Source organism: Lagopus muta, chromosome 4 (genome assembly GCF_023343835.1).
Source record: "Lagopus muta isolate bLagMut1 chromosome 4, bLagMut1 primary, whole genome shotgun sequence".
Taxonomy (NCBI): Eukaryota; Metazoa; Chordata; class Aves; order Galliformes; family Phasianidae; genus Lagopus; species Lagopus muta.
Genome location: NC_064436.1, coordinates 34,387,377 through 34,410,521, shown reverse-complemented (window position 1 = coordinate 34,410,521; position 23,145 = coordinate 34,387,377). Strand labels below are relative to the sequence as shown.

At 40.9% G+C, this 23,145-nt stretch overlaps 2 protein-coding genes across 2 annotated transcripts; both read right to left on the bottom strand.

Annotated features, from left to right (window-relative positions):
• Positions 1-54: 54 nt before the first annotated feature.
• Positions 55-7,789, bottom strand: CCNA2 (cyclin A2). Its single transcript, XM_048942537.1, has 7 exons — positions 7,111-7,789; positions 6,661-6,773; positions 6,125-6,348; positions 5,397-5,601; positions 4,264-4,377; positions 3,622-3,755; positions 55-3,166 (listed from the first exon to the last, which is right to left on the bottom strand). The coding sequence occupies exons 1-7, from the start codon at positions 7,577-7,579 to the stop codon at positions 3,118-3,120; spliced, it is 1,308 nt and encodes a 435-aa protein (XP_048798494.1). The 5' UTR covers positions 7,580-7,789; the 3' UTR covers positions 55-3,117.
• A 153-nt stretch (positions 7,790-7,942) lies between these two features.
• On the bottom strand, positions 7,943-23,074 carry BBS7 (Bardet-Biedl syndrome 7). Its single transcript, XM_048942127.1, has 19 exons — positions 22,880-23,074; positions 22,733-22,798; positions 22,541-22,603; positions 22,155-22,330; positions 21,479-21,665; positions 20,820-20,892; positions 19,381-19,497; positions 18,092-18,222; positions 17,234-17,318; positions 16,323-16,425; positions 15,575-15,767; positions 14,727-14,801; positions 13,627-13,692; positions 12,292-12,431; positions 11,152-11,316; positions 10,570-10,679; positions 10,356-10,459; positions 9,166-9,289; positions 7,943-8,506 (listed from the first exon to the last, which is right to left on the bottom strand). The coding sequence occupies exons 1-19, from the start codon at positions 22,913-22,915 to the stop codon at positions 8,370-8,372; spliced, it is 2,151 nt and encodes a 716-aa protein (XP_048798084.1). The 5' UTR covers positions 22,916-23,074; the 3' UTR covers positions 7,943-8,369.
• Positions 23,075-23,145: the final 71 nt, after the last annotated feature.

The following is a 23,145-nucleotide window of genomic DNA, read 5'->3' as shown; positions in this document are numbered from 1 at the left end:
ATTCCAACGTGAATCACTCATACACGATGCATAGTTCTGGTCAGAAGAGAGGCTGTAGAACTTCCACACAGAGGCAGCTCATACCTCAGTAGTTTTTTAAAAAGTTTAATTAAATATTACATGCACAGACATGAATTTTTCTTGAATTATATTCAAAGAATTAGGCTCTGAATTTAATATCTGGCAAAACAGTGGATGTCTCAAACCTGCCTGCTTTGTTTTGAAAACCAAGTAAATTAGAAACATGCACATATGTACAAGAGTAATGTAGGACTATTTTTTCAGTTTTATATGACATGAACAGGAGAGAAGTAGCTGTCACAGATGTTACTTCTCAGCATCACTTTTAGAAATGAATAGTGGAAGAAAAAAAATACTGCTCCCCACCAAAGCTGTAATAAGATGTAGGAAGAGACAAACACAGAAAGCCCTGTCCCTGCAGGAGCTAAATCAGTGCATTTTCTTAGTGTAAATTCTTCCCTACCGAAGTTACTGTAGAGCACAGATGCGAGTGAAGGTTGGTTGTTCTTCTGCAACATATTCTGCACACCAGTTGTTTCTTTTTCTCCAACAAGCCCCTAAGCTTTTTAAAGAACACAAGTAGTATACTTTGCCACTACTACTTATCTTCTTTTCCTATTTAACAGCTGACATCCTCTATTCCAAGAAGCTTTATTTCAGAATGGGAGAAAGTACAGGGGATAGGCAAAACAGTAATACAGCACAACCTGGGATTTTTTATTTTTTTTTAAATCAAAATGTGGAAGTGAGAGCTAGAATATTCCCCCATGTTAGCTTTAGAGAATGAAAAGAGGGAAAAGAACATTACTGCATCTGTCAGCGAGCATAGAGGAACACAGGCATACCAGGCAGAGATGGCAGCCTGTGACTAAGGCATTATTAAGGCTGTAAAGGAAGTCGTATCAGATACTGGCTGCTGAAAGCAAAGTTGAGGGAGCAAAGGAGAAATTTTTTCAGTGCTATGGGAACAGTAAGAGAATGGCTTCCATTCAAATGTCACCAAAAAGGTGACATTTCATTAAGCAGTAAATTAACACTATAATACTGATGTCTATTCACTTCAGTGATACCTTTTATTTGCAGAAAGTAATTCATATGCTTCTCTAAAATTAACTCCTCTTCCACTGTTCATGCTTCTTAGCGGTCTTGAAAGTTACCCAGTAGAAGCCACAGGAGGGTGAAAGCAGAAGCCTGTTTCTCACAAAGAGCACTGTGATCTTCAAGGGATACTGACCAATGCAGCTTTTTGATTTAACCTTCCAAGGTCACAAGCTCATATCACAACTGTGGCACACATGTTCCTGTATATACATATTCCCTGTCCTGCAAGGGTAGAGCATTTCTAATACTAAGCAGTAGACATGATATACTGCGGTCTTCCCCAACTGATTTTAGCTTTTCCAGTGGCAAGATATTGAAATTAAACTAACTGAAGACTACTGAAGAACATGGTCGACCAGCAGAATACGGCTTTGTTAAACTTTAGAATATGTGGAAGAGTTAAAGTACATCCTAAAAGCTTACATTTAGCTAAAGAGCAGCCTCTGTTGCATACTTTTGCCTTGACTGGATGATTCACTTGGCTAGAGCAGTTTAGTAACTGAATTGGTTCATGTAGGGCTTGAACCACAGAGTAGGGTGGGACAGAACAGCAAGCGTTCAGTAACTGAATCTAGACGTGTTGTGAATGGTCTCACAGTAATGCATAGATGGTAGCTTGATAGATGGCTGCTGATTTTATCTCCTTTTTCTTTTTTTTTAAATAGCTCACACCCACTGCTTCACACACACATAGAATTTATACTGCTAGGTGTGCAGATAACCAGCGTTGAATCAACTTGAAGTTTAAGGGGCACGTTTGGCAAGGGGCAGCCCTTGCCAAAAAGAATCAAAAACAATGCTGATTTAAGATGGTATTACTAGGAGGTAGTGACTTTAAGGTATTGGGCAAGACTGCTAAGAGCAGGTATAAAACTTGTTTATTTGCCAACCTAGAAATGGCTCAGTTAAATCCAACACCTCCTTGCGCTCACTTCTTTACATACACAAAGAACAGTAGGTACAAGGAGCATCACTCCATTTATACAGGTTGAAGGTAGATGTTCATTTCTATCCAATGACACACGCTAGATTGTTCATGTAGCCGTTCCAGTAACTAAGGAAAAGTAAGATCACTTGGTTTACATTTTTGCTGCGTGCCTCAGAAGGAATCCTTCCCAGTTGAGAGGGATGTACAGAATTAGTGCCATTCTGCACACAGCCCACACACCCTAGAAGACATTGCCTCCTCTCCCGGGCATAGAGCAGGAATTCACTCTCCTGCAGTATAATCGTTCCACCACCCCTAAAGAGGTCAGCAGGCTGCAGGTCTATTTACTACATTGATGGGCTATTGGGAAAGCTAAAGGATTAGTGGGAACTCCACAGGTTTAAAATTAGTATCAGTTTTACACTTTAACTAGAAAATAACTATAGTAAGACCACTTTCTATATGCAGTTCACTAGTTTCAGCTGTGCAGTTCCTGCAGCAGAGTACTGAACCTTTAATGATGAAGAGCAGGTAATCCATTAAAGACAAATCAGGGCTTCCAGTAACCGGCACATCCCAGAGAGCCTCACAAAAGTCAATTTCAGCAAGGTGTTCTCCTCATAGCAATACAGTTTCTTCCAGTACTGTAGCTGTTTAGTCATAGTAAGTCTCAGCTTAGATTAGGGAGTATAAAAATGCTACAAATACCTCTGTGGAGTTCAAGTCTCTCTTACTTGGAAGGAGAAAAAGTCCTGTAATAATAATGCACTGCTAGTATTACTGTTAAGTCTATAATTAGGTAAGTCTCAGACTTGACTTGGTCTTCATGGTTACTTCTGTGCTTCAAGAGAACATTCTTATAAAAACATAGCTACATATTTTAAGAAGACTGCATGTACAAAAGATTTACATTAAAACCACATAAAACAAACTTCAGAATTAAGCTCATCAAAACCTGCATTAATATTCTGAGTAATCATACCTAGAACTTTGAACCACGTTTAAAAACTGTACATCATTTTCTTGTAATATACATCTACGTATTTAAAAGATAAGTCTCTTGATTATTACAAATCTAGTGTCTCTGGTGGGTCAATAAGCGATACTGCATGGTACCTAGAGAAGGGAAAAAAAAAAACACAAAGAGATGCAAGATGGAATCTTGCTGAAGTGCTCTCTGCTGTAAAAGATAACATGGATACTGCAGTAAAGCACATTGCTTACAAGGCACAGCCAGCTGGAGACATTTCGGAGCATGTCAGCCACCACACCAGCATGGATTTTTTGAAGCATTACATACGCTCTCCTGCCTAGCAATGGTAGGAATTTCCAAGTCAAGTCTTCTAGTTTCTACCTACCCAGTTCAGGCAGCGGTTTGAGTAGTGGCACTAGGCCTGGTGAACATGAAACACTGCTCAACAAAGCACTGTGCAAGACCTTGAGGGTCTCTTCAACCATTTCACTTACACCACTTTGGTGTGACTTTAGACTCCCCAAGTTAACCCACCCAGAGCCCCAGTTAAGCTCAGGCAGAGCAGACTGGCTTACCACACGTCTCTGCAGATACTTACTTTGTGCTCTTGTACTTTTCCCTTATGGACTGTTGTGTGTGCTGTGCTGCTTTGAGGTAGGTCTTGTGAAGGTCCATGAGGCAAGGCTTAATGTGTTCAAGGGTGTAGCCCGTCACCTTGCACAGAGATTCAGGCTGAGGAAAAAGGAGGAACACTGAAATATGTTCATGTCACTCTGGTGGAGGTTTTCAAGCTTCCCTGTTGAAACAGTGTTGTCCCAGTATACTGGCAGTGTTATTATCTCAAGAACAAAGCAGCTCAATAATCACTGCCAAGATTTGAAGCGTTCCTGTGGGTCTACAGGAATCCTGAGAACTACTGTATTCTTTGCAGGGCACAAGTATTCCTTGTCTCCATTACTTAGGCTTTCTGCCCGCTCCCTCATCCCAAGGAAGCTGTTTACAGCTTTGAGGAGGATGAACAGAACACAGTGCAATCATAGACGCCTCCTGCCTTCCCAAAAAAGGTACATCCCTATCTTTCAAATACCACAGTCCTTCATTAACAGGTTACTCGTATGGAAGGGCTGCCAGCTGCAGCAGCCCAAAACTCAACAGTGTAGGCCCCAGCACTCAAAACTTCCTTCAATTACACTAAGCATGCATAAAGGTATGTGAAGGCTCAAGTCTTAGTGTTACATACCCAAGTTTGTCCAGTGATCGTATAGCTTGCTAGATGAAATGCTGCAGCAGCAATTACTGATGGCAAGTATTTCAAGTAAGGATCAGCATCAATTAGAGTCAACTCTCCAAGATACTGCAAGGGAGACAAGGGAAAGTGAATCATCCGCTTCCAAAAAGATGTAGAAGAGCATTTAAGCAGCTTCATTTAGATAGGAATTTAAGCTTCTAAATCTTGCCATGAAATGGAGGAACAGTTTCTACCAGTTCCCACTTACTCTTAGCCCACAGATTTGTTCCATTGGATTACTGCTGATACTCTTTGAGAAAAAGCTTACTCATAAGTCATTTAATATGACTCATTGTCATATTAAACAGGCAATGACGCAGAAAATTTGAGAGTACGCTATACTACCACTTGTGATTCTGAGAGTCACAGAACAGCAGCAGAACACAAGGAGTATACCCCCAAATATTTATCTTATAGCATCTACTGTTAGCTAGTGTCCAACACTGTTCTCATACAAGCTTTTTCAATGTATTTCATCCTTAGAGGCACCTGAAGTCAAGAAGAATCTTTGGTCTGACCTTTGCACAATGCGACAAAGGCATTCATATAGGAACTCCGGTACCTGCAATGCGGTTAGGCTTTAAGATAACATCAGCTGAGGCACTGCCTGTGCTCTGCTGAGAAACAGGCCTCTGGATGTACAGCTCAGTGCTTGAGGGGAAAAATAAAAATCCTTTCTGCCCAAGCGAGAGGGCAGGTGCATGTATGGCAATTTTAGACAGGAACATGAGAAATATGTAGCAGGGAAACAAATCCCAAACTACAATTCAGCAGTCTTGGCCTGCTTCGAGTAAGCACTCATATGGAGCCAGGTGGAGCACAAGACTGTAATAGTAATGGAATATCTCAAACAGCAGCAACAGCACTTTGCTTCCAGCAGTACAGAACTGCTTCTGGAGGAGCCCGCGGCATATCATGTGCACTTTTCAGATGTCTCCCAGAGAGATTACATGCTTAAACATATTAGGAGATTGAAAAGTCCAGTCTAAAAAGTCCGTTACTTCTTGTCTGTACAAATACAGCTCTTGTAAAGCGTATTAACGACAGAACTCTACAGTTCCACAGACAGAGCTAGCAAGCCTTACCATTGATAAGCTCTCAACTTTAGCATTTGTCTGCTGGTGCAGGAAATACTGAGTGAGGAACTGGTTGATTGTTGGAGCTGCCAAATCAAATGACAAAACCTTCAAAATTAAGTGCTCCATCCTCAGAACTTGCTTCTTGTTGTAGGTGTCATCTGTAATGTACACAAACTCTGCTACTTCAGGGGGGTAGATTTCCTCAAACTTCCTGCCATGAGAAACAGAAACAGTTAGGGACTAGAGAATCACGTAGCCAGCAACACTTCATGAAAACCACTGTGCTAAATTATCTTCTGACTCCCAAAGTAACTGGATACAGTGACCAAGCAAGTTTGCTGCACTCAGTTTGGTAGGTTTTGAATCAGCTGAATTTGAAGTTAGAGTTTCAACATTCTGTTATTTGGGGATTAAGTAATTTAGGACTTAAGAGTTGCTGAAATTCCAGAAGAAAACCAAGTTGTCTTTTCATACACTTTCTTACTATTGCCTTAATTACTGTTGAGAAGCCTTTCACTCCTGCATCTGGAAATCTTCACGTTAAGCCAATCTAGAAAGACAGCCTGCAATCTCACCTGCAAAGTTTCATGTGGACTGCCACACTTTTATATTTTTTAACCTATTATGAAGCCCTTGCTAGACAATACAACTACAGACTTATCTTATGAAAGCTATGTGATTTCCAATAGTATGAAACCAGCAGGTGGAATTTTCAATCAAGAAATTTCACTTACGATGCAAGCAACATGGCTGCGGTACCCACAAGCTGAAGCTTTCCTCTCAAAACAGACATTGAAGAAAGAAACCTGTCAATGTAATTTACAGCTAAGTGCAGAGTTTCATTCTGGAGCTTGTACTCTTCTCCAACTTCCACCAGCCAGTCCACCAGAATAGCCCGCATGTTGTTGGTGATGTCAGGCTGCTTCTTCATGTAGCCTATTTTAGGCTTGCATTTTACCTGCAGGTTCAGATGACAGACAAGACTGAGTTTGGACTGGATGCCTGTAGGGAAGCAGTCACTCACGCTCAATTTGCCATATCTAGATTATTTTTAACTGGTCACAAATAAGCAACAGTAAATCTGGACTCAGAAAGCTACATTCTCATCATCTTCTTCGCAGCTTGCACTCCGTGCAGAGCACAGCCAACCTCCCAACAGGAAGCAGGAGGACTGACTTATTCCTAGCTTTACCTCAGTCACTGCAGCAGTAACTTATCCTCAGATGCACTCAGCCCAAATAAGCAAACACGAGAACATGTGGTACCTCACCTCCATTTCCCTGAGGTATGTGTGGATATCGCTGACGTAGTCTGGTACATTGTTAACGTTTGGTCTCTCTTCTGCTTCTGAAGTGATGGAGATATCCATGATACTCGGGGAATCTAGGAGGAAGGCAAGGGCCGCGATAACACGGGGCCCGGCAGAACCCCCCACCGGCTGGGGCGATGCTGCTGGCCGGCGGGCGGCCATCCGGGAGCCGAGCAGGCCGTGGGGAAGCCGAGGCACGGCTCAAGAGCAGGAAGCGGCCCACTCTCCCCACTAAGCGGCCCTTCCCCAGCCGCCTGACGCACGCCGCGCTCCACAGTCTCGTCCCGCTCCCCAGTCCCATCCCGACTCCCCAGTTCCGTCCCGCAGCCGCAGGCCGGCCCGCTGCCGGCGCCGCATTCCGCAAGCCGGGCGCTCGCCCCGGGCGCCGAGGGGGGCAGGGCCGCCGCTTACCGAGGCTGAGCTCCATGGCGTTGCCCAGGGGCGCCAGGGGCCGCCGCTCCCCCAGGGTCCCGAGAGCGGCCCGCAGCCCCGGCGCGTCCGCCGCCGCGTCCTCATCCCGCTCCTTCTTCCTCTGGGGCCGCCGCCGCTCCCCGTCGGGCTCGTCCACGTAGACGCTGAAGGGTTGCTGCTGCAGCTGCTGCTGCTGCCCCGCCGCCGCGCCGCGGCCCTCTCCGTTCCGCGCCGCCTGCGGAAGCGGTCCGTCAGCGCGCCGTGACAGCCGCCCTGACAGCCGCCCGCCGCCCCAAGATGGCGCCCGCCCGTCCGCCGCCCCCCGCGCCTCGCCGCTCACCTGCGGCGCCAGCCCCGGCCGCGCCGGGCCGCCCCGCAGCAGCCCCAGCGCCACGCGGGTGCCGGCGGCTGGCGGCGGGGCTTTGGCGGCCGGAGGGACGTTCTCCTGGTTCTCCTGCTCCGCCAGCATGGTGGCGGCCGGGGTTGGGGGGGGAAGAGAAGAGGGGAAGGGGAAAGAGCCGGGGGCGGCCGCGGAGCGCGGGGACGCGGATGGGCGGCTCGTGCCGGCGTCCCGCCGCCGCGGAGTCTCGCGCCGCGGCGCCGCTCTCTCCGTTCGAGCAGCCCGCGACTATTGAATCGCCCAATGAGCGGCGGCGGCCCGCGGCGCGTCACGCGGTTCCATGCGACGCGGCGGGCGGAGCCAGAGCGTCGCGCCGCTCCTGCGCCGCGCCCCCCGCGCACCATTTGGCCCCGCCCCACCGGTCCCCCGCCCCCGTTACCGCGCAGGCGCACCGCGCTCCTCCAGCACAAGTTGGGTTAAAACTTCAATTAAGCTTTAATTAAAAACTTACAGCTCGGAATTTCAGGCATACAGGCTTCTAAACATGCTTTTATAAAAACATCGTTCTTACATTCCTGCCCCCTTGCTCTCCGTGCATAACTTTTAACAGTACTGAAAATACATTTTGAAAAAAAGCAGGTGGTTACGGCTGTTTCTGTGTATTCGCTGGAGGTGCAAAGATCAGCTGCGTGCATAGGAACGTGTGTGCAGGCTTCACCCGGGAGCAATCTGCACGAACTGCAAGTGACTACTGCATTCAGAACAGCAATACAGAGCACACAGAGGAACAAACTGGCTTTACAAAAAAAGAGGACTTTTCCTTCCAACAAAACCTGCATGTAACCACTTCGATGTAACCAAAGAAAGGAGCCAAAGGAGGACAAGCAGCAGTGTACGCTCTCTGCTCATCGCTTCCCGCTCAGGATGCAGCCTCAAAGAATGCGATCAGCCGGTCCTGCTCACAGCCATCCAGCAGCTCCAGCAGGAGAGGAACTCTGCTCTTCACGTTGGTGCCTCGAAATTTAAATTTATCTATGAAGAGATCTGTGATCATACCTGCAAAGTTAAAATTCCAAGACTTACACTTGGCCCTATTTTCAGGAGTATCTCTGCTTTGAGCTCCTCCTTGTGTACCAACTCTTCCAGCTGGTTTGGGTTTTAGAGACAAGACTTCTTAAACTGGTGTCATGTTACAACAGCCCAGCAACCAGCTTAATTTCCACGTGGTTATTTCTGCTTGACATGTACCTATCTCTGAACTGAGAAAGGAACTGACCTCACAGAGTAGGCACTGTATGTTAAAGTTGGTGACTGGCAGGGAATCCCTGAGCTGAAAGCTATATGGGGAACACTGGAGGTTACAGAATTTCCTTCGCTAAATCAGATCTTCTCCTAAGATTCTCTCCGTCTACCCCATGTTCATTTTCCTGTTATTGTGTAACACTTCACCACTGGGAACCTCATCAGTCACCCATACATTCTTAAATTCCACTCTGAATCATGTCCCTTAATCTTGCCAAAAAAGACAAGCATTGTACAGATCTAAAAAGCTAGAGTAAAATGTACAGAAGTTCTGAAGCTACTGAGGTGTACCTACCTATCAAATCATTTCAGATCTACTAACGCTGATTTCATAACTACTTCAGTGGCATCCAGGGTGCACTCTCTGAGCATTAATTTGCAGTTAGGACAAGAAGTTTAATCAATCAACAAACCATAAAGTCTCTCAAGATGTGCAGGTTGTTTCTTGTATTCCTCAAGCAGTTGATCTGCCTCTTCCAAAATACTGCGGTATTCTGGCACCAAGAAGTCCACGTTTCCTTCTTGAACTTGTAATTCCTCAAAGATATTTTACATCATAAAAATCAAAGGCAGTTAGGTAGCTTAAGAACATAGAAGTATAAAGAAATTAAGCTTGGGTTTGACAGGAGGAAGCATTTCAGAAGCAAGACAATCCCCTTCTAAACTAGGAAGAGCTATTTTCAAAGAGCCTCTTTTAGGTCTTCTAACAGAACATCAGATGCTGCTTGTCACTTCATACATTAGATTTACAAAATCCTCCACAGCTCAGCCCTTACAGAACGAAGCCTAATGAAGGCTAAAAGCCTTCACCACACTTCAGCTTTAGAATAAGGAAATTCCTAGAAAGCATAACACGTTAACAGTCTGAACATAAAAGGCATCGCTATACTTAGCAAAATGTTCTACACACTCCTAAAGTGCTCCCAACAATTGTCAGATCACTGTGCTCACTGGAAGTTTTTCTGCTGATGAAAGAGGTCTAAAACCAGCATTTGATTCCACAAAAGGGCAAGGAGTACATTTATATCCCCCCTCTTCCCTCCAGAAAACACAACAAAAGATTACAGCAGGTTCTGGATTATAAAATCCTGGCTGTTGGAGAAATTCAAAAACTCAGACAAGCTGACAAAGTGACATCTCTCAGAGATTAACCATTGAAGAGATTAGGCAGAGATTAATTATGAATAGAGAAGCTTCAGAAACGATGACACACTGGGATGACAGTCCAAAGCAAGAAGTCTCATCTGGCATGGACCATCATATCTAGAGCTAAAACACTTTAAAAGGTTAGTGCAGAGAGATGAAGATGGAACTGGAAAATAACAGTAGCAAAAAGAACGTAAAATGGCAAAGCTGGCTGCCTTATACTGTTTGACTTATGCATCCTCAACATCTGTCAGTAATCCCACGTTATACAATAATGATACAGCACCAATAGGAATTTTCTTCAAGGAAGCTGTCTCCTAGGTAACTGAAGTACATGTCCTGGGAACAGAGATACGCATACCGGTGTGACATGCCTCTGACTTGAGCCACAACATGAGTCTGATATCTGACAGCACAATCCCTAACAAAATCCTTCCAGGGGAGCTCAGATACTTACTCTCAAAGCATCTATTAAATGAACCTTCTTGGCCAACAGCTGCTGATACTCTAATTTGGGGTGGATGAGCTTTAACGTATGCCTCACAGATTCTTCATTTATATCTAGTAGCAGAAAACAAAACAACACACCCCAACAAATGAATGAGCAATACGTATTCCATTTATGAGAATATAAAATGATGCAAAGGACAATAAAATAGAAAAAAATTTACCAAATGATATGTTGAGATTGATCTTCCTTTTAGTAGCCTCTTTGGAAAGTACATCTTTTAGGATGGATATTGTAGAAATATTGTCAGACTTGAAACATCCCTCACCTATTCTATAAAGGGAAAAAAACTTTGTTGAACAAAAGTTAAGTTATGAGCACATGCAAGCATTAGATGTGTCCATGTTTTAAGAGATAAGACCTACAAATTAATGCCTTCTTTGCTGAAGGAAGATATAACTAATTAAGTCATAAACAGAGTACTGATCTTAGACACATTTAATCTAAGTTGCAGCAATAGGTTTTCAGAAAAATGCTTATTCACATTTTGTCTGCATGAATATTAAATGCTTTTCAAGTTGTTTCCATTTCTCAGTACAAAAAAAAAAAAACAACAAACATTGGAAAGTAGAAACTAATGCTTGTCACAAAGTAATTTGACTGTATTATTTATGTTCTTCAAACTCTAGAAACAAATTGGAGAGGAACAGTAGTATGTGCATGAAAAGATATTCACAGAGCAGTTGAGAATGAAAAAGAAAAAAAAAAATCATCAAAACACAGTGCTTTAGTAATGGTATTTCACCTGTAAGTACTTTCAAGCTGGGTACCCAGGAAGGTGTTTTGAAAATAAAAGGTGACACTCTCTCCAGGTGGAGTCCTTTCAGGGACTTCAGGCAAGCAAAAGACAACCCAAGAGTGAATTTCAGCGAAACTGAATTGTCCTTTGAGCATCAGTGTATTCATTGGCCTATGACAGGATGAAAGTTAAAACATAAAAAATATAAAAATCAGTATTAGTTCCAAAGGATGGACACTGATAGTGCACTGGTAACCCATATGAGAAAAAAATATTGAGTTCCAAGTAGTCTTTTTTTCATTAACTCTGTGCATGAATTAGGTATCCCGCTAAGTAGTTGTGCAGCACAGATTACTGTTAGTTTTCCATATTTCTGAACAAAAACTTATTTGTACATTCCACTTTTATCTTATAGCAGGTGTGTCAGAAATGGGTAAGTAACTGAAGGTGTTTGACAAATACCATTTCAAGTTGTTAAACCTGAATAGTAGCTAAAAACACAGGAAATATGCCTAAGCTTGAACAGTTTCCCCTCCTGTAAACCACAAACAGGTTTTCATTTCAAGCCTCATTTCAGGCCTCATTTCAAGAATGAGGCATAAAAGAATAGAACACATTTGCATTTGGCCTTCAATTCCTTCAACTCTTCAGTTTTGTTTCAATGCAAGCAACATAACATGTTAATTAAGGACAGAGTAATCCAGTAGAAATTGCATAAAATAGATTTCAAATTCAGAGATAAGGAAGAAAAATCTTGGCTCCATTTTAGAGTCAAATTAGTTGTGGGAAAGAATTACATTAAAGGGGTAAAGGAGGGACTGAGGCTGAAACTGAAAAGGCTGCGGTTACTACCACAGCAGAGTTTCCTTTCTACCACACCCTCAGCTCTGGTAATACGTTGGACTGCTCTGTAGCCAAGGTCTGTAAAGTGAAAAATACATGGGCTTTGAAAACAGGTAAAGAGCAGCAAGGGATGTGGGAACCTGTTAAATGTGCATTTTATGTCAAACCTACAAAGCCCATAAACTCATACAGGCTCAAAAATATAGGTTAGGAATGACATGCTTAAGTCTATAGAGTAAATTTTTTTACTGGATTGTGTCAGTTTTTTGAAAAGAAATAGGCTTTTGTTGTTGTTGCAAATACCTGTCATGGTCAATAGCATGAGTTCTCTGATGCAGAGAAAGGGGTTTAATTTGGTATTGATAAACTTGGCAGGTTTTTGGTTGAATTCTTGGAGTTACATATGCTTGAAGTGTCCCATACCGTCCTTCAATTGATCGAATCTGAAGAAGAAAACGTAGAAGCCACAAAAAAGAACAAGAGTGAACTGAATGATTTACTGAGATTTGGAGAACTTGTTATTATTCAAAATATAATAAACAAATCTGTAGATTTTCTGCGGTACTACAGAAGTATTTAGAGTACTATATTTATTTGATAGAACCACTGTAAAAAGAGCAGATCAAGATGTTTTAAAACTAGGGGAAATGCTGCCTAATGAAATGCTGTAATAATAGATGAATGTAGAATTAATTTAAAAAAGCCACTAACTTACTTTCTGATTAGTTAAAATAAGAAGTCTAACTCTTCAGGACCCCATTACTGTTACTTTTTTTTTATAATAAAAATACATTAGATAGCAACCAGGGACATATCCCTAAATAAAAAACAAAGATAGAGTCAGAGTAAGCAACCTCCTCAAGAGTCAAAATGGACACCAATAGAAATGCTTAGGAAGGGGACCCAGGAAATAAGAGTCTTACCCTTGCCCACTAGGTCCATAACTGCCCTCATACAAAAAAAACAACAACAAAAAAACACAAATTTCCCCACATTTGATGCATTTTATTCAGGCTTAAATATCTAACCATAATCTTTTCCTTTAAAATGTGCAGTCAACAGATACCAGGGTAGGAGGCTGCAGTGTGAGGTGATTGCATGAAAAGAAAATCTAGAGTCCAATTTATCTTGAGGATTGACTTCAATAATCTTGATTTCTTTTCTTATTTTCCCCAGTGGTAATTACAAAAATGCCTGAATGTGTTAGACTGTTAACAAGAGACCACAAAACTGAGAATAGCCATGTGCATTTATTTAGCATAAGCATAAAATTACAGGATTTGCTTCCTCCAAAATATAAATACGTGCCACATTCCCTCATCAGTGTAACTTTTTTCAAACACTTCTCAGGGCAAAAAGTGCCAGTGCTTTCCTTCCCACATTTCTCCAATTTCAGTTCCACGCACAGCCACCAGAATCAAGTACATTCACTACTGACGATTTCTCAACTGCTTTCATTTTAGGGGAACTCGAGGAAGGATCCCAAGCTCACCTCTGATGTAACACGATTTTAGAAGCCTTTAGAAACCTTACACCAGTGAGAAAGGAATACTAGCTCTAGGTCAAGCAAGATTCCTTCACGTTGCAGCAAACATCCATGTTACAATTTCTTATGGAAAATAACTTAGAGCACTTTACCTTAAGTTCAAGTCTTGTAGTATTTGCTTGGCATCTGTAAGTGGCAAGAAGACAGTTGCCATTTGGCTGTGAACAGCAATAAAAGAGGAAAAATAATACAGAACAGGCCGTTTTTAACTGAAGACATGCACTGTAAAGTTGTTAGTATTTATGCACAGCTCCTTCACAGAAGTTAAAAAAAAACAAAACAAAACAAAAATGCAGCCATCAGTTCCCTGCAATGTTCCAATTATTGTTAACTGTGTCAGAACTTAAAAACAATTCTCTACATAAATAGAAATCAACTAAGATTCTTGTTTTCCTTAATACCATCATTAAAATTACACAGATAGAAACTTTTCACCTCAAGAACGCATCTATCAGCCTTGCTCATTTATCTGCAAAAATAGCCTGACATCCAGAAACAAAAAGGAAATTGTTAAGAAAATACAAGCAGATTTTTTTTTAATTAAATTAGTGATCATGAATGGCAACTGATATATGCTGAAGCTTTCAGAAATGATGTGCAAATTTAGTTTTTAAGACTAAAATACTCTGAGGACCGCTAAGAAGACATTATAAATATTTTCACAGTGCTAAAGTAGTTTCAAGTCTCCCATCCTACCTGCCCTTCCCAAAGAAGCACCATGAGTAATTCTACAAGTAGTTAAGTTTATAAACACTATATTAAAAAATGCAAACATATGACTTTCCAGGCAACAGAATTTTTTAATGGTCTGATTTTCCTGAGATACACTAAGGAAAGGATACGATGTTCTTCACCTAAATTACATTGAAGTAAAGAGATACTGACAAATTCAAACTAGAGAACATCACTGAGCGTGCCTGCAACATTCCTAATTGGTCAAGAAAAAAGCCCTACAGCAGTATCTCCCAAATCCCTTTATGCACAGTTGGCTTTGCCCTATGCCATGACTTGTCACTGATACCTAATTCTGTAAACTCTATTGAATCTGAGCTCTAAAGATTGCCAAATAGTTTAGTTCTATGCATTTCAAATTACAAACATATAAATCCAAATTCTATTTTGCATATACTGCATTGAGAGCTTTTCATCATGCAGTCTCCAGAAACATCATTATATCTTTTGTTTCACTTACATCAGAATCGCAGTTGCTAAAACTAACAACAGCAGAATTTTTATCCACATCCAGCAAGTCTACAGGGACATCACTCTGCAGAACAGAAGGAAAAACGTAGAGCTTAAGTTCCTGAGCAGCTTCTAATGCATTCAACTACTGTCACCAATTGTTTTAATAAGTGAGAAGCAAAGACTGCTTCATCATTTATATTCAAGTGATAAAATCCTAGTAGATAAGCATCTTACACCTGAACATTTAATCCCAGATTAACACTGTGATCTTTCTCTTATTCTCATGCAGTGTCCTGAACTCCTGTGCAGGTGGCTTACAACAACTTTAATGTAAGATATGCAACTTTGTCTTTCAGACATGCATGAAGTATATTCACGACTGAAGCATTTCTCTATTGTAACAAGGGGATTACAATGCTCATTCATGAAACCAAGGATCAAGTTAGAGGTCTATTAATGATTCCTTTACTAAAATTTACGCTTCTGACACAGACTACTTCTTACATAGATGTGTTTTTTGTGTAATTAAATCTAAGATTGTTATGAAAACAAAATTAAAAGGCTTCTGAATGATTAATTACTTGATATGGTACTGCTTTTAATTTCACAGCAGTGGAAGGAAACACTGATAAAAATTAAGCACGCTTTCTAAAAACAAAAATAAGAAGTTTATAGATGGTTTTATTGCCTTCTCCAACAACAGAAGGAAGCCAGGCCTTTTTCTTTACAGAAAAAGCCATTTGTTCTGAACTCTACATTAAATTCAAGCCTAGACCAACCAACTTCATTATTCCTCACTTCGCTAAAGAAACCACAGATACTACAGAGCTGCAAATTACCTGTCATTTATCTCACCTGCACCAGGATAATATCTATAGCTGCTTGCACCTCCAAGATGAGACTGTAGCTAGCATCATCTTTATTTAATGTAAACTTATCATTCACACTGAATGCAGGTACTGACGAAACAGCAGAACTGGACTGAGAAGACTGCTGATACTTTTCACGTTCTCCAAGTACTTTCATCTGTAAGTGTTCCACTTCATTCCTAGAAAAGACAAACCAGGTATAATGTCACCATAAAATTAACAGTAACAGCTACCATAGGAAATAAGTCAATGATGCTTCAAGGCAATCTTTCTTCACTTCTGTTCAGGATTTTCCAACAAGAAGTGACTGTTAATTCCCCTTCCATACCCAACACATCAAGGATAAAATACAAACTGTATCACATGAAAATGTAGATTTTACTGTACTTTCACAAAGGAAATATCCATGAGTTACAGGAGGGGGCAACTTTTTCCCTCAAGAGCACCATGTATTTTTAAAGACATGCTGGTGAAAAACTTGCCTGTCATCATTCAGAAGCTATAGGTAGCACAGGAGAAGGGAATCTTATCTTGATGAAGCCAAGGAAGAAGGAAATAAAACATAACCACTAGAAGGCAATATAGGAAAGGATTATGGAATGAGAACGCTGTTCTCATATGTCCTTCTGTATACACTAATGATACAGAAAATCTAATGACAGAGGAAGGAAAGATGGCATTTCAGTTTGTAACGCTTCAATTCTTCCAATTCAATTTCTATCTAGTGAAATTACCTCAAGGATGAAATCTTGCTCTGCATTTCTTGACTTAGTTTTAGCTCTTCACCTGATCCACCTTCTCTATAGGCAAGTTCTGTAGTCAGTCCTGTCAGCCAGCCTAAACCAACATATGAAATTCATATTCATTACAAGCTATAAGTAAAAATCTTCCCTCAGTATTTGTATGTGTGCAACGATGTTTGTTTCAGGTACTAATTTAAGATTTAAGACTTAATTTTACCCTATCTTGGAGGACTAAGCTAGACAACAGGCATAAAATTCTATGAGTAGGCGGTCATTCTTGTTTTACAAATTGGAAAATGTTACTTTTGTATGAAGCACTTTGTGCAATAAACACCTCTGTATCATTTTTTTTATGAGTTTCGTTTTTTCTACCTCTGCTTCTGACAAATAAGTTCTATAAATACCTTGAATAGTTTGTGATTGCCAACCAGTACTACAGTTGAAAACAAAAAAAGATGTGTGATGTGTATGCAGCACAGTACAAATTGCACGGTGCGTTTTGAGACAGAATGCTCTGGCTGAACATATATATATATGTATATATATTCATATATATTAAATTATATATATATATAATTTAATATATTAATTTTATAAATTTTATAAATTTATAAAATTATTAAATTATATATATATATATTATTTATATATATATATAGATATATATTTTTAAAACTTCTTAATTCCATTTACTTATAAAAGCAAAAACCACTTGATTGTATCCTGACGAGTAAATACCATATTCAAACAAATATTTTCAACAAAGCACCCTAATTCCAATCATAGCAAAACTTTGAAGAAATGAGCTGTGCTATCAATGGAGCCTGCTTCAGTTCTATCTATCAGTATGCTATCAGTATCTACCTATTTAGACCTTATTGAGTAAATAATACAAAGTTTACCTGAATATGTGCATGCTAAAACTTCATCATAACCATCTTTTCCTACACAGCCACCCTGGATTGATGAAATGCTCTCTGATAAAACCTTCAAAACACATTCAAGCAGAGGAAAATATTACTGCACTTGTTTTAAATACCTGTTTTGGGGTTTTTTATGTTGTTATTTTTGCTTGGGGGGCAGTGGGGAAAGGGGGAGGGGACTGTTACCTACATCACAATGTATCTACATAGATGCAAAATATCTAGATCCACAAGAGTAAGCTAGTTGATGACTACCACAGCTAAAGCAAGATCTTTTAACCAATGCACTCTGAATTAACCCTGAGTAATACAGACAGTAAAATGTGGCTTAAAGGAAAACACTCTTCCAGCCAGATTTACAGTCTGTCTGAAGGATGATCATTACTACGGATCAAATCCACTTCCTTACTGAGCATAATTACTTTGTCTATCAGTTCTTAAAGTCGTAAAAGCTACACTTAAAATTTTACGTGCAAAACAAACCTCACACAATGTGATGGTGGGTTTTTTGCCTTGTTTTCTTTTTCCTGAGAGAGAAGCACTGCATTAGGTTTGATCCAGGAGAGACCTTAGTAAGAGCAGAGTCAGAGCTTTAACATACTCTCTGCACTGTTTTGATTTTTTGCTCTAATCAAGACCTCTGTAATGCCTCGTTCTTAAATACTTAGATACCACTTTGACGTTTGTGTTATCAACATTACAGAGCATATAAAGTTAAAAACAAAGCCAAAAAATATATTTTAGCTGTAATAATCATGTGAACATTTGTTACTTTGAAATACGGAGTTTTTAAATTCATCTGTCCAGCAAAGAAGATGATACTGGATGTGGGCTTACATAATCATACCGAAGGACGGGATCATCTGCGCTCTCAAAGCTGTAGATTTCCAGCACTCCATCATCTCGCCCAACGAGTAACTCTTTAACTCCATCTCTCAGAATGTCAAAACTATCAATGCATAAGATACCTAATGAAAAAGAAAACAAACTGTCTACTACATCTTTGGTTGTTCATGACACATTAATACGAAGGCCACATTAAATTGCATAGGAAGAGATTTTTGCTGGGATTTTATGATTTTATTGATGCTATTTCTGGAAGAGTCCTCTAGAGGGCTGAAGTGTCTCTCCCGTGACTGAAGTCCACTTTTTTTTCCCAGACTATTTGTCTGACCAGCTCTGCCAGCTGAAGAGGCAAGCACATTTTATCTCCTATAGCTGACAGAAAGCCAACTGGACTGCTGTGAATTTCAGCTGATGTGGCAGACGCAGGACCCTGATTTGCACCAGACCTGCCTTAGGTTTGTGCTGCTACACAACACCTTAATGGACAAACCCACCCGTTGATTAAGATTCCCCAGATGATCTAACAGCTAACCATGGCTAGACTGGACACAGAGTTACAGTATGGAAGATGGAGAAGGAAGCAAGAGAACCTGCAAAAGAATTAAACTCCTTCACATTTCATATTTGGAGTTTAGACATACCAAGAGGATTTTTAACAAAAGAATTAAGTAATCTAATTACCTCATGAAAGCTTAGAAAAAAAAACATACATCACTGCTCTTCTCCTTTACACAAAAGTAAGTACTAATACATGCTGCAGAAACAGCATACCAAGGCTATAGCAGGGAAAAATACTGTACTATGCCCAAACAAGTTACACCATATTATGGAGCAATAAGGAGAGCATTATTCCATCTTCAGAAAAAATTCCTTACTCTGTTTTTTTTGTTGTTTTTTTGTTTGTTTCTTTTTTTGTCTTGCAGTGTAGATGCCTGACTTTAATTTGAAGGGGCTTTAAGGTCACTGCACATCTGAAAACATCTAGCATGTATGTTTGCATTTTAAAATCACCAAAATTATAAAAATCCCAAGCGATGATGTACAAAGAAACTGCTTTACAAATGGCACTTTAACATTGTACTGTAAAAATGAAAATGTACAGGCAACAACATACAGGGCAAACTGATTAGAATCACTTTTAAGAATGGAAGAGAATTAACACATTAATATCACGTATCGACAATATTAAAATACCCAAGAAATTTATTTCCTAATGATTACATTGCAACAAAGCCTCAGCTGTGCTCAAAAACTAAAGAGGGAGATACTGGGACACGTACCTCCTCTCTTTTTTTCATTGTCAATTTCCCACTTAGGTACAGAAGCAGAACCAGTAATCTGGATAAGCCCCAGTTTGCCATCAGAAGTTCCATATACAATTTCTTCTCCAGAATCACCTAAAAAAAAAAATATTCAGCAAATTCAGAATAATAAAAACAGACATATTTAAAAGTCTTGAAAATATTCATCCCACCAGAGGAAAAAGAAAATCCTAACGTTAGAGCTGTATAACAGAACTGTCAGGCTTCGCAACAAATGCCTTCTTGCTCTGGAGCTCTGCTTGCAAACTTTTCCAGTACTTTAAATTTAGGAAAAGGCAGGTTATTTAACGGTCTTTACAGAAGAAATCATTCATTATTATTTATTCAGAACACACATCTAATTGTGAATGCTGTACTGCACCTTAAGCAAATAAGAACTGCTTCTTGAAACTAGATCTGAGAACTGTCAAATAATCTAACAGAAACTAAATTAAGCACATACTAAAGGGATTTATATCAGGTTAGAAGAGATTAGCAAAAAGGATTATCAAACTATTTTAAGTTGGATCCTTCCACAGTCTTCTGACTTGAGCTCTACTCAATATTCTCATCAATCCATGGATGGATGGAAGTAGTGATTCTACTTACAGAAATCCAGACACAAGAGAAACCCAACCCAGCACCTGAATGGGACCCCCAACAGTCCAGCTCTCATTTACACACAAGATCACCTCACAACTCACTGCTATGTACGAGGCTTTCATCCAATGTAAACATTATTTAGAACTAAAACAGTTAAGTGCATACATGTATATACTGTATGTTTGTAAACAAATAACACCTCTAAATGCATATAAATGAAAATCCGAAGCAGTTTAAAAACAAAGCTAATAACCCCTATGCTATCCCAACCTAACACTCCCATGGTTGCCCTCTCCCCAACTTTCACCTGAAATCCTACTAGCCTCTTACTCTTGCCTCACCCGTAATCTCTGTCTCAGAAACAGATTTTGTGTTATTTCTGTTACTGCCAACAGGCTTTTTATCCAGTTATCCACATACAAACCTTTTCTACCAGAAAACTAGCAGCAAAATCCCTTAATACTGCTAAAAGTGTTGGGTTTTTTTCCCTCCAATTTTCTAGATAGGAATAATTTAAGCAAATATCTTCAACATTTAGCCTTCCCCCCTCTTCCCCCCCCTTACAGAGTTACTGGTTGTTCATTAATTCAGTATATGTACAACAAACTACCATTCCCACCATAATACAGATATTCTGTATCTGTACTCTATAAATAGAATGGGTAGTAAGATATGGCTTCACAGAGTTTTCTACTACATTTTTTTAATCAGTTTCAAAATCAAGATGAAATGTAGTTAACAAATATGAGTGTTGAAATCTCAAAATGCAGCAGAAGTACACTACTTAGCTATGTGTATATACAAAATTCTGTTACCTCCATCTCCATTGTTTAAAGCAAGAACAGTAGGTGGTCCAGGAACTTCTACTTCATACAGTAGATCAGATCCCTAGAGACAAATAGAATTACCTTGAATGAGTTCTTGTTCAAAAGGAGAAATCAAGAATAAAGACAAAATTGGTTTTTTTAATATGGACATGCTTCATTTACACAGATTTTCTTGCATAAAATCACTTCTAAGCCAGAAGAAATTTTATGTAACTAAAACATGACTTAAACAAATCTTGCCATGTGTTACCACTTTAAAAAGTTATGACAAAATAATCTGACACTAAGAAACAATTGTGCTAAAACATTTGATATCATTCAGTATTGCTACAAAAATAATATGCAAATTTTCAAACATATGATGACTTAGATATTTCATTTCCTTATGTAAGCATTTTTAATTTGAAGTGGAAAATGGAAGAATTTCTTTACTTCCTCTATCCATGAAATCCAAAGTCTATTTGTAGTAGTAGTAGTGTTATCGATACTAGTTTTGCAAGTTCACAATCATGATTTTCTAATTTAAAAAAAGTACCAGCACTGTAGACAGTAACACTGACAAATGAGATACACTATGCTTATGCTTATTCCATAAGAATTAATCTAATGCTATGGCATCAACACATAAAACAAGCAAATATTTTAACCTGTAAAACTCTGAGGACTCTATCCTGACACGCAAGCACTGGGGTAATGCAATTCACTTTATCTACAGGAAGGCAGAGAACATCATTGATTTTATCTCTTGATAGGTAGTAGTGTTTGTCTTTGCAGTCGCAGTAGTGGTTATAGATATAACTTGCACAAAGAAAGAGATCTGCTCCTGAAATGTGCCTGAGAAAAAGAAAACACTGTAGCATTTTGCCAGAATATTTCAGTCACATCTTTTTTAGGTTAGTATACATGTGCGCTATTGCTTGCAGATTCCACACATCAGCTTTTGTAAGGCAAACACCTTAAACCAAGACCATACAAAAAAAAAAAAAACACAGAAAAATCTTCCTGATCTCCTACAGGAAGGACAGAGGGACAGAATACACTACTAAAAACCCAATAACCCCAGTTACACTCACCTGCACATGCACTGCTGGGAAGGCCTCCAGGTTTCCCCCAAGCCCCCCCCCCCCCCACACACACTCTTCCAATCGCACTGTTCCTTTCTAGATTCCTTACTACATGCCAAGGCACAATCTTAAGTTAGAGCAGCACTGAACACTGCCTACATGCATACAATAAGGTTCAAAAAAAAAACCCACCCAAACCATAAAAGTATAGATTGAGAATAACTTCAGGGAGATGACAAACACCAAGCACTGTACACACATAGCTTTGATGTCTTCGGTGAGGTTAGTTTCAAAGGAGAGGAACTGCTTCCCTCTTTTTGTGAAACCTCTGACTTCTGATCCCGTGGCCACAAAGACTTTCTCTTGGGGTGTGTTAAGAGCTCCTCCCAACTCCAGGCGTGCGATTTTGGGGCCAGGCAGTGTTTTGAACACCGTCTGTAAAGAAGAAAAGCAGTCGCAATAATGTTTTGTGTTTACAGTCAACTTTTCGCGCAAAGGATACTAAATCTGCTTTACAATCTCCGGCAAAACTAAGGGTGCTACAGAGCGTGTAGGGACAGAAAGCGACACTGACTGCACGCCTTCCGCACTCCTAAGGAAAAAAGCTTTAAAAAGCCCGTTTTGAAGCGGCACGTTCTCACTTACCACAGGTTCCCCCTTTTTCATGCCGAAACAGGTAATCACTCCGTCCTGATCGCCCACCACCACCTTCGAAAGCAGACACAGCGTTACGTCATCGCACGGGTTTCAAACACCACTGAGCGCAGTTCCGTACGTCGGTACGTCACGTTCCGCCAGAGGAGCCGCGAGGGCCGCGCGCGCCCCGCCGCCCCGTACCTTCTGGGTGGCCCTGCGGCCCGACGCGGGGAGCAGCCTCATGGTCTTCTGCGCCGTGACGCCCACCTGCAGAGGAAAGCACGGCCCTCAGTCACCTCGTCCGGCCCCTCGGCCCCGAGCGCGGCCGGGAGCGGCGCGGCCCGTTACCTGCAGGTAGTCCACGCGGGCCAGGCTGACTTCCATGGCTCAGCCGGCAGCCGCCCCGCGGCGCGAGCTCGGCCGAGCGCGGCTCCGAGCTGCCGTTACCCGTCACCGCGGCAACCGTCGCCCGCGGACGGCGGCGCTCCCAGCCCACTTCCCATTGGCCGAGCTCGACGGTGAGAGGGCGGGACAGAGGCGATCTGCGCGCCGCCATTGGGCGGCGCTGCAGGGCGGAGCTGCGGCGTCGTTAGTGCCGTGAGCAACGACCGCGG